Source organism: Aulonocara sp. 'chitande type north' Nkhata Bay, linkage group LG2 (assembly GCF_057382095.1).
Source record: "Aulonocara sp. 'chitande type north' Nkhata Bay isolate Kocher_YH1m ecotype deep benthic linkage group LG2, A_spYH_male_GT1.1, whole genome shotgun sequence".
Classification (NCBI taxonomy): Eukaryota; Metazoa; Chordata; class Actinopteri; order Cichliformes; family Cichlidae; genus Aulonocara; species Aulonocara sp. 'chitande type north' Nkhata Bay.
The window spans coordinates 4,344,489-4,361,592 of record NC_141345.1 but is presented as its reverse complement, the minus strand read 5'-3'; the positions used below and the strand labels follow the sequence as shown (position 1 = coordinate 4,361,592).

At 40.7% G+C, this 17,104-nt stretch overlaps 1 protein-coding gene across 2 annotated transcripts; it reads right to left on the bottom strand.

Annotated features, from left to right (window-relative positions):
- Positions 1-1,594: 1,594 nt before the first annotated feature.
- Positions 1,595-16,501, bottom strand: LOC147337276 (atlastin-3-like). 2 transcript variants are annotated; one of them, XM_086303018.1, is made up of 14 exons: positions 16,350-16,501; positions 12,401-12,624; positions 11,701-11,835; positions 10,386-10,490; positions 10,251-10,301; positions 9,851-9,907; positions 9,676-9,768; positions 9,385-9,523; positions 9,153-9,280; positions 8,166-8,222; positions 7,995-8,066; positions 7,631-7,822; positions 7,258-7,497; positions 1,595-2,329 (listed from the first exon to the last, which is right to left on the bottom strand). In XM_086303018.1, exons 2-14 carry the CDS (start codon positions 12,602-12,604, stop codon positions 2,267-2,269), a joined length of 1,536 nt encoding a protein of 511 aa, XP_086159144.1. In that variant the 5' UTR covers positions 12,605-12,624; positions 16,350-16,501; the 3' UTR covers positions 1,595-2,266. The 2 variants fall into 2 exon arrangements, with proteins under 2 accessions (XP_086159144.1, XP_086159154.1); XM_086303028.1 differs by lacking the exon at positions 16,350-16,501 and adding an exon at positions 15,597-15,620.
- Positions 16,502-17,104: the final 603 nt, after the last annotated feature.

The window sequence follows — 17,104 nt, the reverse complement described above, 5'->3', positions numbered from 1 at the left end:
AGAGCTTTGCATAAGTAGTATTTTTGTAACTGTGCTGATTTGCTTATTCACAGAGGCAAGCCTGCTGGTGGAAAGGGCAGAGAAATGAACAGACCAGAAACGCTGGATCAACAGTTTGAGGCTCCTGTTTATTCTTTATAAAACAGCACTTCTCAAGTTAAAGCCACCATGCACCTGCAAGAGATGACTGCATTAGCTGGGACTACTTGCATGCATTTGCTCGCCTTTGGAACAAGCTGTGTACAAAAAGCACCAAAGAAGAGGGGAAGTGCAATAATAACTGCTTTTTTAAAAACAATTTAAACAGTTCCCTCCTCTTGTGGAAAGAGACAGAAATGGAAAGTGCAAAATGATGGTCAAAAATCACAAATATTCAATATCATATTCAATTTGGAAATTTTTGGCCCTTTACTATGTGGATTTGTATCATTAAGAGTAATATGGTATCACTGTGAGAATAAAACATCACTGTACAGCTTTTTGGAGATTTTTTTTTTTTGGAATAGTTATTAAAGTTCATACTGCTGCATAGTTACAGGAGCCATCTTCATGTTATCATGCACGTTATCATATTTAGAGATGTAGGGCATAGCTACAAATAATCATCGTCCTTTAATCCACTACCTGATTTACTCTGAGCTGGCTGGAGCAGCCCCTGCTTGGCCCCACAAAGACAAACTAAAATATAATAAATCCACTGAGTGGTCCAGCTTTTTATTTCTCAGTACAACTTGCTGATTTGCTAAAGATTAAATGTTTAACTTGCTGCATGCAAACAAGAATGTAAGAATCAAGCCCATATTGATTATTTTTCTTTCGCAGTAAAAGTCAGTCATATGAAATGGTAGTTTTGAGCTGAACTGGGAGCCAGGTAAATCCAAGTTTTACCTCACACAGCTTAACAAATATTTAAACAGTCTTTTTATAGAACAAATTAATGTGAAGCAGTTTAAACATTAATTTAACTTACAGCTATTTTACCAGTGGGGCTTTTGAATAGGGTGGGGTGTCACAATGTTATTTCTCTGCTGACAGTATAGACCATTACCCGTCACTTAAAACATCACAAGATCATTTGAGGGGAAAGCATGACTAACAATATCATATGTTACATGATAATAATCCGTCTAAGTGTTGCAGCCCTCGGAAAAATGAAACACTTGTACAAAAATTCAGGATGACAGCTGTGCTACAGTTTTCTGCTCATTTCTCCTGCTTTTTTGTTCTATTCATACATTTTGCTTGCCATTAGTTTCACGTATGTCTCCAATTAAATTACTAGCATGTTTAAATGTCTTTAAAGAGACAGAATTATCTTGTTTATGCTGTGGACTGTATTATCGCTTAAACTCACTGATTTTTGACATGATTAAAATTTTACATTAGCGCTCACAACATAATGAAAGCAGTTTATTTGGTCAATCAACAGTTATCAGCATTCTAATACTGTCTTTCGTTTGGAATTTTTTATGGAGTGTATGAGTGTGTGTGTGTGTGTATGTATATTATATATATATATATATATATATATATATATATATATATATATATATATATATATATATATATATATATATATATATATACACACACACATATTCCATGTGGTCTATTATTTAGTACTCAGATCAACAAAGTATAGCATATTTCCATAAAAGAACAAACAAGTGAATCTCCCATTACATACAGCCTCCATGCTGTGCTGTGTAGAGCAAAAAACTGTTTACTCTCCCCTCAAAGCCTCCCAAGAAATGCTAGTTCATGTTAAAATATGAAGCCAATCTACAAACAAGCTGGAATGTTTTAAAGTCAATGAGTGAAAACAAAGAAAACCTCACAGGAACCTGAATAAATGTATACGCTTTAAAGCTAGCATTTTAGGAAACTATTTCAAGATACACTGCAGAAACCCTGTCTTAGCAACATACGGCCAACGAAGATGCATTAAGCTTGAAGTAGAAAATAAAAGTGTTTTTAGGTTTAAGGTAAACTTTGACTTGTCTATTAAGACCAATTGTAAACTTGTAAAGTGATGGCAGTGTCAATTTAAGACATAAAATACAGTTTACGTCCCTGCCTTAGAGAATAACAGAACCGTTAACAGGCAGAATATTGTGCATAATAGAGATGCTGGTGAAGTGGCATCATCTCGCTACCCCGTGTCAGTGTTGTTGAGTTTGGGTGGCATGATAAGGCTTTGGGTGCTGACTGTGTGTTTGCTGTGGGCGCCGTTTGCTTTGCATTATGAAGAGAGTGTGGAGGTCTTTTAACGGGTTTTCTTGTGCTCCACCATGCTTGTCCCTCTCGACTTGTTCAGCATCACAGTGGCCTGAAAGGAGAAAGAACAGGAGAGAGAGAGCTGATGTGAGTGCTTGCAGTGTTCACTGACTTCAGTTCTGGTTGCTGTATCCATCACCGTTTTTAAACTCTGCCAGCGATGGCACGGTCGAGGAACTTGTAAGGAAAGTGAACTCAAGATTCAAGAATGGACTTCAGACAGCCTCTGAGGGCTGGAACACTTTCATTTTCTGTTTCAGTCCTTTTTCATGTTGGATACATACATCATACATTTTTATTTCTATCTGTTCTTAATAATCACCATTGTTCAACAAAAAATATTTGTGAAAGCATTACAATAATCCACAAAGAGCACCATCAAACTGGCCTTCAGTAGTTCATTGTTGAGGCTTCGTGGGTCAGACATTTATTGCATGGTCATGGTTCAGTCTCACCTCTCTTATCAGCTCAGTTACAAGAAGTAACAGTCGAGCCACTTTCAGAAAACAAGCCCTGACAAGTCTGCTGTATGTAGGCCATCAAGCTCCAACACAGTCTGCAAATAACTGGTAAAAACTGGCATGTGTTATACAGTTGGACCACAATGTGATAACAAATATACTCCTTCAGCTTCAGCTGCTCGTCAGATGGCTCAGCAGCTTCAGACATGTCCGCCCCACACAGCAGCTCAGTGTTGGACTGCTCCAAGATGAGCTCTATAGACTCTAGCAGCTCAGGCCCAGCCACACCCAAACACACAGACAAATTAACCGTGTACACTTATATAAACAAACATGCAGGCCAATCATTCACACACGCACGCACACGCACACGCATCCCCCCTCTAGAGTGCGGGTGAACGGATGCACCCTCTGAAACAACATCCCACCCCTACACCGGGTAGGGTGCAGGAAACAGGGGTGTAGCACCCCGTCCACTCCCCTCCCACATTGGTGTCCCCAGTGTTAGACTTTCTGACATTCATGTCCACGTCATGCTGGTCTGCTGTGGTAAAGGCGTGAACGCAGCGCTGTCCATAGACTAGTAGATCTAACTCACCTATGGCCATGAGGGTAGGGACGGAAAGAATGAGATCACAGATATGAGCAGCGGAAATTAGCTTCCTCTGGAGCAGGGGTATCAACATAAGGCCTGGGGGCCAGAACTGGGCAGGCAAAGTCTCATGTCTAGCCCGCTGATGGCTTTGAAACAACTAAAGGATAGCATTAATTTTCATAAATTTCGCAGCTTTTCCAACTGATAAGGGACCTTCCCCACTGCCATGTCTTGGCAGAGAGCTACTAGAACTTTTGTAATTTTACAGATTACATGTGTACATATAGTTACACACGTAATCTGTAAATATACATTTTTATTTATTCATACTGACAGATTACTTTCATTTACTGCAGCAGCAATTTCAGGTATCTGACTAGGATGCACCCCAGGTGAGGTATTCTGAAAGGAGACCATGTAGCTGACCTAGGATGACCTATAAAAAAAATTGGCTCGAAGTCCCTCAGAAGAGCCACAGGCGAGAGTCCAGTGGGCTGGATATCCACTTCATGCTGCCACCAGCCAGGTGAATGAAGGCAAGAAAATGGGAAGGGTTTAAAGTTCTCCTCTCACAATTCCTGCCTGGTGAACAACCAAAGCCAACGATGTTAATGTTTTCGTGGAGAAACCAGAAGCTATCTCCATAGGTCAGTCACATTTGTGTGCAGTTTGTATCAACTACAAACAATTTTGCTTTCTCACGTGGTTAAAAATAAGAAATAGTAATTTTTTTGTAATTTATCAGCCTTAAGTTAAGAAATTTGACCACAGAAGAAGTTTAGAGGGCAAGGAAAAAAAATTCACAGCTTTTTGGTGATTATCAAGTAATGAATCAGAGTCGTTTAAACAGTTTAACAACTTGAGGCGGTCAGCTTTCTAGCAGCCCACATAATTAACCTGTGATTTTCATGTAGTCACACCTGTGTGGTCCCTAGGGATGGGTACCGGTGTCCGGTGCCATGATGGCACCGGTTCTGACATAAACGGTAGTAACCAGACCGAAAAGCAGCGCACATTTCGGTGCTTTATTTCGGTGCTTTTTTTTCCTGAGCTGTGATACACTTCTAGCCAATCATTTTACGTTTCCGAGGATAGTAGGCGGGGCCAGGTACGTACGTTCTTTTATGCAGAGCTACAGATTAAAAATGCCCAAGGCGAAGCGGTCAAAAGTCTGGCTGTACTTCACAGCAAAAGATGCAAACTCAGCAGCCTGCAACAAGTGCTTTAAGCTGATACTGTCAAAGGAGGTAACTCCTCAAATCCGATGAAACACCTGGCGACGCATAGCGTTTTTTTTTCTCCAAAAACCAAGAAATGCGCTGTATTTGATAGCTTGCTGCGAGACCTCACACCGAGCGCATCTACTGCGGTGTGGTGCCTGTTATCGGACCCGGAGTTAGCAACATACCTAAAAACACGAAGAGGAGAGTCCTGGCCCCTAGCCCTGCCAGTGTAGCAGAAATGATGACGGATGATGATGGCAGCAGCAGCAGCCGTTCTTCTCTGCGTGAGTAATTTACGTTGAGTAGGCTAACCACGTTATTAAATTAATGCATGTAAGGTGAACTAGCAAACATCATCATATCTACATGCGGCTGTCTTCTTGTTTGATGGCAGCTACTCCCTTCACCCTGGCCAAAAAGGCTAAAATGACCAAAGAAAAAGAGGGAAACAGCTGAACATGAGCGGTTTTTGGACAAAGTTTGTGTTTTTTCCATTGATTAAGCACTGCTTCCAGCCAAGAGTGATACCATATATGCCCTATAGCTGCAGAAAAGGCTAACATTGTTATCTTTTTACAAAAACCAAATCAAATCAAATCACTTTTATTGTCACATCACATGTGCAGGTACATTGGTACAGCACATGTGAGTGAAATTCTTGTGTGCGAGCTTCACAAGCAACAGAGTTGTGCAAAATACAATAATGTAAACAAGCAAAATACAAGAATGGCTACATCTGAAACTAATAAATATATGTACAATATATAATAGTATATGCATTTCTGGATGTGTATAGTAAATATTTTCCTACGTGTGTGTGTGTGTGTACACATATTTTACAAATTAAATAGAGTAAACAATAAATAAAATATATAAAATATACAGAGTTGAGACATGTGCAAAACAGTGGCATTACTGTACAGTGTGGAGTGCATAATGTTAAAGTTCCAGTAGTGAAGCTGAGGTGTCTATGACGTGTTCAGCAGTCTGATGGCCTGGTGAACCAGCTGAACATGAGAGGTTTTTGGACCAATTTTGTGTTCTCCATTCTTTAAGCACCGGCACCGTTTCAAAAGTACCGATTTGGCACCGGTATCGGATAAAACCTAAACGATACCCATCCCTAGTGGTCCCATATTCTTTTTGAAGGAATTTATAATTTTTGTACAAAAAAAATGATGCCTGATGTTTCTGATTCTGTCATTTTTTAAATGCATTGAATGTTTTTCCTTTCTTCACCACCTCCTTATCGATTTTCTGATTAAAATCAATTCTCGCTTGAATAACATGATATCGATTTATTAAAATCCAACTTTTAAATATAAATTTATTTTGCCAGAAACACCAGAATCTCAGGTTAAACCTCACAAAATCTCAACAACCACCAAACAACTTAAACAGTAAAAGAGAGCAGGTACAAGGATTCTGCACAAAGACGTAAACACAAAGCGCGGACCCACCGATGCATCAGAATCAGTGAGATGTGGCTTTCTCACCTGACGGCACGGACACGCCGCTGAGGCTGAAAGCCGACTGCTCACGGATTCTGATGCGTTGGCGGGTCCGCACTTTGTGTTTACCATTTTTTCGCGCTAGATTCTGAAGCTGCAGGTTGTCTCAAAACCAGCAGCAAAAGAAGACCTAAACTAAGCTTCACATTTCGCTTTACATAAACATCGTCATGAATTCCCTCTTACTTTTGCTTCCACCATGATAAAAATCACACTTCCTGCACAGCTCTCTCTCTCTCTCAGTGTTCTTCAGGAACAGTTTCCCATCTAAAAATCTGTTTTCTGCATTATTCACTTGCTTATTACGCACCAGTCTACTGTTGTTTACAGCACTGTCGCTGTTTGTTTGTTTGTTTTAATTTAAATGATTTCCAACAAGAAAGCCTAATTTCTGCTGTTCAATACTGAAGAAAGTTAAACTTTTTAAAGTTATGCGAAATTGCAAAATGCTTAGCTGAGCCTCTAATTAAACCTCTGCAAACCTTTGCTCTGCTTCACTTCAGCAGCATCAGGTAATGTTTGTGTGTTGATTCATGGTTTTCTTCCGTTTTTTGTTCTACTGCCGAATATTTTTACGGTGGTAAAAAGCCAGGCAAGGAAAATCCCCTTTGTGGTTGTGTCAGGAAGGGTCTCCAGCATAAAAACCTGACAAATCAAACATGCAGCGCTACCCGTACAGACCCCCTTGTTAATAAGCAAACAGCTGAAAGTAACTTCTACTTTTACAGGCATTTCAAACTTTCAGACTTCACGTTACCAACACTTTCCAAGATCAGCTTAGTGAGGGAGCTCCACTTAGTGTCCTCGTTGCTAAAGTTTTTCAAGTTTACTCTGAAAAGGTTTGAACGCACTTTATTCAGGCTCAGGAAAACTCCTCGGGCACAACCGCTTTAACTAGTTTGTGAACTTTCCCCAGATCCCTGAAGCATTTAAGCTTAACATAGGACAAAGCTATCTGCTCAGACACTTAAACCTCTAAACTAGCACTAAAGTGGAAATTCACACTATTCAAATGTGTTGTATAAGCCGTTTTTATTTAGAGAACCAGACTTTTTATTTTTAATCCTGGTGGTTTTGTTGCTCTCTACAACAAGCACTCCCTCTAGTGGCTGTAACTGGTGCATTACACTAAAACAGAATCCAGCAATGAAAGCTTTGAGACACAAATGCCTCTCTCCCTTTATTCTCACCTGCTCCAGAACGACGCCGGCAGCCTGGTCGATGGCTCCTCCCACATTTCGGTACCGACCCGAGTAGCGGATAAAGGCCCACGTCAGCATGGCCACCATGACCGCACCAAGAGTGCAGTCGCAAAACATGGCGAAGGTGGACAGGCCGATAAAAAGAAGCAAACCAGAGAGCACGTAGAGGAGGCACACCAGGACAAAGAGCACAGCAGGAGTCCGGAAGGCGCTGAAGAGGTTTTTGGACTTTGAACACAAAGAGAAAGAGCAAGTGATCAGGAACAAAACTGAAATTAAATCATGTTTGACCACGTTTTACCTTCATTAATTGATTTTTATACTTTGATAATAAAAGAGGGTAAAACAAACCACTCTTTACCTCGTTGTGCTTCAGGTATGACTCCCACATTTCCAATAGCTCCTTTTCCAGTTTCACCTGGTAACGGTTACAAAACTCCTGCCCGCCCATCTTCTTGGTGGATGCAAAGACGTGAAGAGCCTCCCGGAAGAAAAACTGATGTTTCTCTTCCAGGGAATCTGGAGAAACATAAGGCAGGTCTCCTCCACACACCTTAGTAAAAGCACAGAATCATAAAGAGGGAGGGTGTTTCAAATTCAACATTACAGATGATATATGTAACCCCCTTTACTCTGTAGATTACTGAGGCAACAAGCACTTTAAAGTAGTGACTAATGGGAATGATAATAATCAGGGATCACCACAGAGATTAACATGAACTCACCTTCTCCATGTTCCTGTAATACTGGTCTTTGGCTGACGCCACAGCTGCCAAGTTATTGGCCTCTGCTGTGGCCTGGTGAGACAGACACACACATGGTAAAGATGATAAAGAGTGACCTACTCAAGAGCAACACTAAGTGCCTGGTCAAACTGGCGTAAACAGTATACGTACCATGAGCATAGTCTTTGGCTGCGGTAGGTCTTCTCCCTGATAAATCTTGATATAAACCTGGTGACACAAAACAGAAAGGACTGTTCAGACACAGATATGGAGAACCCTGAGTAGAGAAATCCATGACAGCAGCTGTCTAGAGAGACAATCATCTACTTTGTAAGAGCTTACCCAGGAACCATATAATCCACTCACACACACATCTGTTCCACAGATACCGGCAAGATGGAGGTACACTTTTTCTTCTTCTTAGCATAATATAACCATAACTTGAAATAGATTAGACCTTCTTTTGTGCCTGTGAGATAAGCCACAGATGCTGACCGTGTTGGTGTAAATGTAACATACAAGGAAAAAGTTTAATAAAACTTAATTTGAGCTTTTTTAAATATCCTGGTGGCTCTTGAAATCACAATTATGGTTTTCTCCCCCCAGTGGGGACAGGCTCCAGCACCCTCGCAACCCTGAACTGGGTAACTGGAATAATATGGGTGGGTGGACTTCCTTACTACTTACTTCCTTACATACTTGATCTTGGTAGCTTGAAACCTGTCCAGAGCCATTGTTGAGATTCCTGCTAACTGGCAAGACATGTTTCTATTTCTACAACTGCAAAGCAGAAGGAAAGTTTCTAGAAGTAGACGAGCTGTTTGAATCGTAAAATCATAGACTAATATTTAGTTACAAAAAACATGAGGATTTTGTGCCTTTTCACTGTGATCTATAAACAGTAATAGACACAGGATGGCAGTAGACTCAAAACATCTGGCAAATTTTAAAGGAAGTGGGCTAAGACATGTTTTCCATTCCCCCCATTGTTTCTTTTTTAAACCCTGTCTCTAGCTCAGGTGAACAGCTTCAAAATGAGCTTCTTTATACTCAGAGAAAAAGAAAACTTCAGAGCAGGTAAAGTAAAGGAAATATTTAACATTTCTAGCCAATGAACTAAAAAAAAGGGGGCCTGTAAATATCTGATTGTGATCTCACCTTGAAAAACTCGAGCAGGCCGCTGCATGTGACTTTGTTTCCATTTATTTCTTTCTCCACCAGACGGTCTGGATGCAGCAGTTTGGGAATCAAAATCTTCAGCTGGTCTCTGAACTCAGGACCAACATCTGACAATAAATAACAATAAATTAAGAACAAAAATCTAAACTCAGGAGTGCACTCTGCTGAAGGCCATCCAACTAAAAATATCACAAAAACCCGAAGACCTTACCGCAGAGCTGTCCCTTAAAGGCAGGACTGGTGGCAACTTTTAAACCAGGGTGAGGTAAGAGGAAGCAGGATATGCTGGTGAAGCATGAACGAATGTGCTCCCTGACTGTTTGCAGCTCCTCGTGTTGAGCCTCCTTAACCTAAAAAAAAAACAACCAACCAAGCAAACAAAGAAATAAAAAACAAACAAACAAGCACTGCTGAAACTCATCATTTCAGATCAGTTACATAAAAATTCACAGCCACAGTGCATTCATGATACTCTGCCAAATCATCAACACGTGGCTGGTACCTGTAACCGTTTATCCAGGAATTGATTCCCGCCTTTGAACCCGTAGCTGTACTCGTAGGGAAAGCTCCAGTCCCTGATCAGAAACATCAAAGACTGCAGGAGGAGAGAGAACGTGTTAGAGAACAAGAGAACAAAAAAACCCCCACAGATCACTGAATGTCGTTGTTTCTCATACCTGAAAGGGCTTCTGAAAGATCTCATCCATGGCGAGACGACCATACTCTGTGAACAGCTACAAGGAGAAAGAGGAGGAGGCGATGCCCATAATGGAAAATTAACAGTGAAATTAAAAAATGTGGCACGTGACTTATGTTAGGCAGTGAAATTACTTCCATTAGATGCAGAAAAACTTCAAGTATGAAATAAAACGCATGAGCATAACAGAGTACACCAAACAAAACTGTTTAAAAGTCGATTCCTTAAAGTAGCTGCTGTGAATGAATGAATACAATATCAGAGCCAGCACCACGAGGAAAGTATTATGTGTGAGAGTCTAAGTCTAAATAGTAACTAGATTTAATCGTTTGGAGCTTAAAATCTTTGGTGGGATTTTCCAAACACCAATCCAAACTGACCTGCAACTGCTGCAGGTCGTCCTCCTGGATGTTCTGTGAGAGATTGTAGAGCTAAACAAGACAAAAACATGTTGGCACACTTTACAACAGTATCAAGAAAATACTGATTTAGTGATGCTCGGAGCAGATCGTCACCTGTATGGAGCTGGTCATAGTGCTGAGGGCAAAGATGGTGGCACAGTCCTTCACAGTGGACTGGTCGTCAAACGCTCCCTGAGTGTCCATCAACACCACAGCCACCTGCAGCAGCAGAGAGGGAGAAGATGGGGTAAATGTAGGAATCACGTGCTATGACATGTGCTCAGATTTCAGATTTTAGACTGGCTCCAGTTTCGCTCTGAAACCTCAACAAGCTCAGTGCAGTGGCATATGAAGCAGTTCTCCACCAGCTGCTGGTACAGCTTGCAGCGGTTCAGAGAGCAGAACTACCATCGCAGTTCAAGACAGTGGCGTTAGAGGGCATCTGACTGCAAGATAAGAGACTCTGCATGATATTGAGGACCTGGGCAGTGAGCCAGACAGGAGTGAAACATAGAATGAAAAGGTTTTGGACAAGCTAGTTAGCAGTAATAATAATTTACAAATAATATTGAGGGGATCTTTCACAGTAACCTGACCAAATATGGCGATGGATGAGAAATTAGACATAAAAAAAATTTCTAAAACAGGTTTGACAAATATACTTTAACATTCCTTAGTGGACCTAGGCAGCTTGGCAAAGTTAACTCTATGTGAGCGAAACACTAAATACAAGGAGGCACAATACTCCAAACAGTAATGTGTATTAATGAGTCACTGCATCTGAACCACTGCCCAACCTTGCTTTCATTCATTCAACTTTTATACTGATCTGAGGTGTGGCAGAGAAACTGAAATATGCAGAACATGCATGCAGAAATGAGGAATGCAAGGAATTTAGAAACAAAACATGATTATAGACTCTATAATGATTATAGACATATAGAGCTTACAGATGGCTGACCTCTAACCTTGAGGTCAAGGTCATCAAGGTTGTGATTGGGTATAAAAAGTCCATCTTAGCTGCTTTCAGAAAAAGCAGCTAAAGACGCCTGTAGGCAGATGAACCGCTTGGTCTAAATTTAGAAGATTGCTTTTAAACTTTGCTGGAGGCTGACAGAAACCAGCTCATCTCTTTGTAGCAGTGACATTTGCAGCATGCAGGGATCTGTCCACTGCACTTATAAACCTTTGTTATATAAAATACAAACCTACAAAATGTGCTTTATTCTTATACAGCTAGAGTAATAAAGTCATAAGCACAGACTAAAGGTTAGAGGAAAGGCTGAGACCAGAAATTACTGTGGCACTGAAAATCTAAAACAATGAATGAACATCAACTCAATATTTCAATATGAATTCCATTAGTAAATCTGAGTGCTTACATGTTTACTCTCTTAAAACAAATAATCACACATAAATGTTCAAGTACCTCTTCACCATCGCTCTTTTGGACAAGGAAAACTTCGCTCCACAGCTGGATGCCTGATGTTTCCGGTTCTGACCCTCCTCTCCAAGAAAACCCGGTCAGAGGCTCGTCATCGTTACCCATCCATTTCTCCTCGTCCTGATACAGAAATGCAAACTTCACTTTTAAACCCCCATCACAGCAAAGCCGAGGCCTTCAGGTAAAGCTTCGGTGCTATTCACTCAGCCATAACCTAAATTATGAATGGAGATCCCAATTGTTTTGAATAATTTACATAACAAATAAGTACCCAGTGGAGTGTAAAGTGTTCAGTGACTGAAAGATGTCATAATAGTCATGTTGTGAGGCCAGACAGTGGCACTATGGTAAAAGTAATGAATAAAAGTAATAAAGTTAAGAGAGGGCATTCACAGACTCTAGTCCTTAGTGGTCATGGCAAAATTCTCATTTACTCCTAGTCAGTAAACTAGTTAGTTCACATGTTAGTTAGTCCTCATGCAATCCACACACCAGGACTAATTCTGCAGGTTATCACACTTTGAGGACAAAAATCAGTCTCTAGCATCCTGCTCTGAAGCTTAGTGAGAGTCCAGCATCTGATACTGTAAGTGCACTTCAGCTGATCTCTGAAGTGAACTTCAGCTGATCTTACAGAGATATGGTGATGAGACACGCTGAAGGATCAGGTTACAGCACAACTCACCTGTCTGTGCATGTATCGAAGCATGAAGTCGAGCACAAAGCTCTTCCCCTTCCTGAAGGCTCCGGCCACTGACACCACCACAACACGTTTGTCTCGGACCTTGGGGTTCAGCAGGATCTGACTCAAAGCATTGATCTCCAAGGTGAAAGAGTGATCGTCCTTACAGACATTGACAATCTGAACTGGGCCTGGTTCGCTCCCCATTATTCTTGATGTTCTGGTCCCTGTGCGAGATCACAAACAAAGAAACACCAAAATAAAATCAACACTAATTATTAATTTTTTTATAATTGAATGTTTTTCTTTTTTTCTTGAAAAAAAGAAAAAACAAGTTTATACTATGCCATTCTCGAACAGTAAATCAGAGAAAAACTCATGAAGCAACAGATGAAATTCACCTGTGACACTGCCACATGCAATATGACACGATATACTCCAACATATTGGGCAATAGATTGGTGCATCTTAGCTGAACATTATTATATAGCAACAATCATACTACTTGGAACATTAAATTGTTCTTGGTATTTCAGAAACTGCTGATCTACTGGGATTTTCCCACATAACCATCTGTAGGGTTTGCAGAAGATGATATGAAGTAGAGCTGGGCGATAGAACGATAACGATATGTATCGCGATATAACTTTTACTCGATAGAGAAATTAAGCTATCGCGATAGACCTCGCCGCTCTCGTCCTCTTAAAAAAAAAAAAAAAAAAAAAAAGGTCAGCCAATCTAAATTAAGTAGCGCAGAGCCGAACCAATCACAGCCGCAGCGTCACCTCGCGTGACTTGTTACGTACAGCACAAGTGCCAAGCCGCACGTGGGTTTGTTTGGGAAGCAGCCAGCGGAGGAAATGAGTGTGCCGACTAGAAAAATCAACCGAGCGTGACCGAAGAGAAAACAGATGATGGTTCCAATGCCGGAGAGATTGTCGAACGGAAGAGCCATAGAAGTTCCGTAGTGTGAAGGTATTTCGGCTATTTCAAGTCTGACAAAAAACAGAGTAGCGTGCACTGTAAATTGTGCCGAAAGCAAGTCTGGAAATACAATAAACTGGTGCATGCGTCACACTGTGCGCCACGTTATTGTTTCGGTGAAATGAATTTCTACAATACTGTTTCTGTTAATTGTACTCTCTGCAGTGTTTAAATGCTTACATATATACACACAGTTACTGTCCCTCCACACATACGACTCGGTTCTGCTTCTATGCCCCAGCTTTGTTTACTTTTTCCCACCGAGGCTTCTAGACTTCTGATTGGCCAACATTTCTGCACGGTTAGGAATCTAGCGCCACCTGCTGCTTTGGCATGTTCATAACAGCGTTTTCCTTCATTTCTGCCTTTACGTGTGGACGGGATTATTTTTTAAAACGAAAACGGAAAATCTCCGTTTTCAAAAATACCCGTGTACGTGTGGACGTAGCCTCAGTCTCTGACTGGAAGCGCTAATTCGTCATTCGGCTTTTATCAGACTAAAGTAACTGTTAAAACTGTTTGAAAAGCTCAGCTATACAACAAGGAGAGATTGAGAATTTCCTTTTAGTTCTCAGTTTATTTGATATTGACAAAAGTTAGTCAGTTTTGTCTGTTCTTCTGTAAAACAAACTAAGATTTATTTTTAGAATTAATATTTTGTTTCTAAGTGGAATTGACAATTTAGTCTGTTTCGTTTGTTCTGTTTTGAAACTTAAACGCTTTAGCGGCTGCCTTTTGTGTAGTTTGCAATATTTGCCTTTATTTATCTGAAAAAGTCTCATGTTCCTTAAGTACATCTACCCTGTTGAACTTATTATGGGAAATAAATATTTAAATAAAAACAAGCTGCTGATTATTTCACATTTTACTTGTGAGCAACAGCACATTTAAATCTTACAAATATAGTTATTTGGCTTATATCGTGATAGATATCGTTATCGCCTGAAATGAAAAAAACATATCGTGATATGAAAAAATCTCATATCGCCCAGCTCTAATATGAAGGATCTTCAGGAAAAAGAGAAACTATTCAGTAAGCAGCAATGTGCTTGGTGAGGCTGGAGCAGAAAAACAAGACTGTCTGGAGATGACAGGAAGACATTAGTAATAGGCATTTGTTACGACAAAGGTATGCAGAGGAGCATCTATAAATTTATCTTGTCATCCTGCCATCACCCCAACCGGTTGCGGCAGATAAATAGGAAACAGGGGCTACAATTCACAGAGGCTCAAGAATCTTGCCGGGGCTGATGACGAGTCTCGATTTCTGCAGCAAAATTTGGATTGAAGGATCAGAATTTGGCATAAACACCAATAAAGCACAGATCCATTAACAGTTCCAGCTAGTGGCAGTGATGTAATGTTGTGGGGGATATCTTCTTGGCATAGCTGAGCACTGTTTAAATGCCACAGCCTTCCTGAGTGTTGTTGCTGACTATGTCCCTCCCTTTATGACCACAGTGCAGTGCATCGTCTGATGGCCACCTCCAGCAGGATAATGCAGCATGTCACAATGCTCAAATAATCTCAAAGAAGTTTTCTGAACATGACAATGAGTCCATATTTGGCATCTACACCATATTGAAGCCAACAGAGCACCTTTAGGATGAAACAGGAGATTCGCATTATGGATGTGCAGCCAACAAATCTGCAGTAACCGTGTGATGCCATCATGTCAACATGGACCAAAATCTCTGAGGAATGTTTCGAGTACCTTGATATGCCACAAAGATTTAAGACAGCTCTGAGACCAAAAAGTAGGTCCAACTCAGTAATAAAATGGTCAGTGAGGGTAGTAATAAACTGATTTTTAAATTCTGGGCCTCTGTATGTTTTTTGTTTTATTTTTAAATCTTCTCCTTTTTGACAGGAAAGTGGTTCAATTGTCTTTACAAATAAATAATACCTCAACTGTATTAAAGCCTTTCAGTTCTTTGTTGCACTCGTCTTGTAGAGTTTGCCCACAAAAACCTGATATACCGAGTTACAAAATCAGCCAACATATTTGTGCAATACTGATACAATCCTATGACATTTGTGCTAACAAACTAGAGAAGCTAACGAGAAAATATCTCCTATGTCTGCCTATCACCAGAAAAGAAATCATTCAAAAATGTGTTCAAGTTGGTCATGAGAAAACTATTAGGAAAGCTTCATTTATCATTAGTTAGAATTATGATGACAACAGACTTCTCCAGCTTCACTAAGACTTTACTTATGCTTCCTGGGCTTGCTGACAGAAATCAGGCATGCACTGGTCCCTCCATCAGGGACAATATCAGGCTCTGTGTGAAGCTGACGGAGGGCTCCTCTTATGGGTGTCACGTTGCTTTGCCTGAAGCATGCTTTCCCTGCTACTCTGATGGTTTCAATACACTCCACTGTCGCTGATTTTGCGGGGTGGATGTCTTCTCCCGCGATGAGTAAGACAGGGAGGTGTCTGGATACAAGTTCATAATGCCCAGAAGGCAGGCTGCTTTCGGTTAAAGCTCACTACCTCAAAGGTGTGGCGGTGAGGAGCAGCATACCAACCATTTCTCAGCAGTGACTTTGTTCATACGCCTCGATGCTAACAAGCAGAAAAAAATATGCAGTTCAGACAAAATCTGCTTGCACTTTGCAATCTAAACACGAGATAAACTAAGTTTACGAGACTGATCTATGACGAAGCTACATGATATTAGCGCTAAACTGACAACACTGCGAAGAGCACAGCTAAGCCGAACTGTACTGACATCGACGTGAACTTCACCGAAAAGCTAAATAACAAACTACAGCTCACAACCACTGAGCTAACATACAAGTTAACGGATGCAGCTAAATTCTTGTGTGGCTACAAGCTTTCAAACACCAGCAAAACGATGACATACGTTACCGTTGTTAGCTTAAAAAAGTGGTAAAACATCTGAAACTAGCTTTTAAAAACGCTTCTGCGTTCCTTAGCTCCTGTTTAGTGATTTAATGTTACCTTTGGTGTCTCCAAACAGCTTCAGCACAGTCTTCTGAGAGTCGCCAAACCAGAGAAACGTAACTTTTTACACTGGCATGAAAATAACCATGAGAACTTTTTTCCATCAACAAACTTCCACACACTTCCTGCCTCCAGCCTGCGAAACGCCACACGGGAAATGTAGTTTTAAAACAAGTTTCCCTGCCGGCGCTCCAGTGTCTCTGTGAACTACACGTCCCAATCAGCCAAATATCCAACAGCTCTGGGAAATGTAGTTTTTACCTTCAAGTTACGAATACGGAACTACCAGACAGGTAATGTAAAACAGTGCCGGGTGTTTTGCGTTTATACAAATGATAGCCTAAGGATTTGCGCAGAGGAAACCGAACATACATAGCAGGTTTCCAAAGGGGTTTGTTTTGTTTTGTTTGCGTTGTTTTTCATTGTCATATATGTGTGTCTGCGTTAAGTAAGCCGTGGCTTTTGCGCCCTCTCACGGTGCAGCCGATCACTGTTTCTAAAGCCACCAGATAAAGCTCATCACACAGAGACACCGAAACTTATCCAGCAGCATTTTAAAGCAAACCTGAAGCCGATAGACTCAGAAAATTAACATTTAGAGCTAACAAGATTATTATTTTTAAACAAACAGTCAAACTAACTAGAAAAGAAACAAAAACCAACCACAACGACATACAGAGGGAATCGTTCCTTCCTCATACCTGTAGTTACTTTGTTTTTTACTTGCTAAGCTGCCTACTGATTTATAATCA

What these genes read in the sequence shown, in the direction of transcription:
- LOC147337276 (XM_086303018.1), bottom strand. Translation starts at nt 12,604, where the DNA reads ATGGGGAGCGAACCAGGCCCAGTTCAGATTGTCAATGTCTGTAAGGAC. An exon ending in TCCTGGATAAACGGTTACAG is followed by an intron (nt 9,524 to 9,675) that starts GTACCAGCCACG and finishes TTTTTTTTTTAG; the next exon opens with GTTAAGGAGGCTCAACACGA. An exon ending in CCGGCGTCGTTCTGGAGCAG is followed by an intron (nt 2,330 to 7,257) that starts GTGAGAATAAAG and finishes TTCTCCTTTCAG; the next exon opens with GCCACTGTGATGCTGAACAA.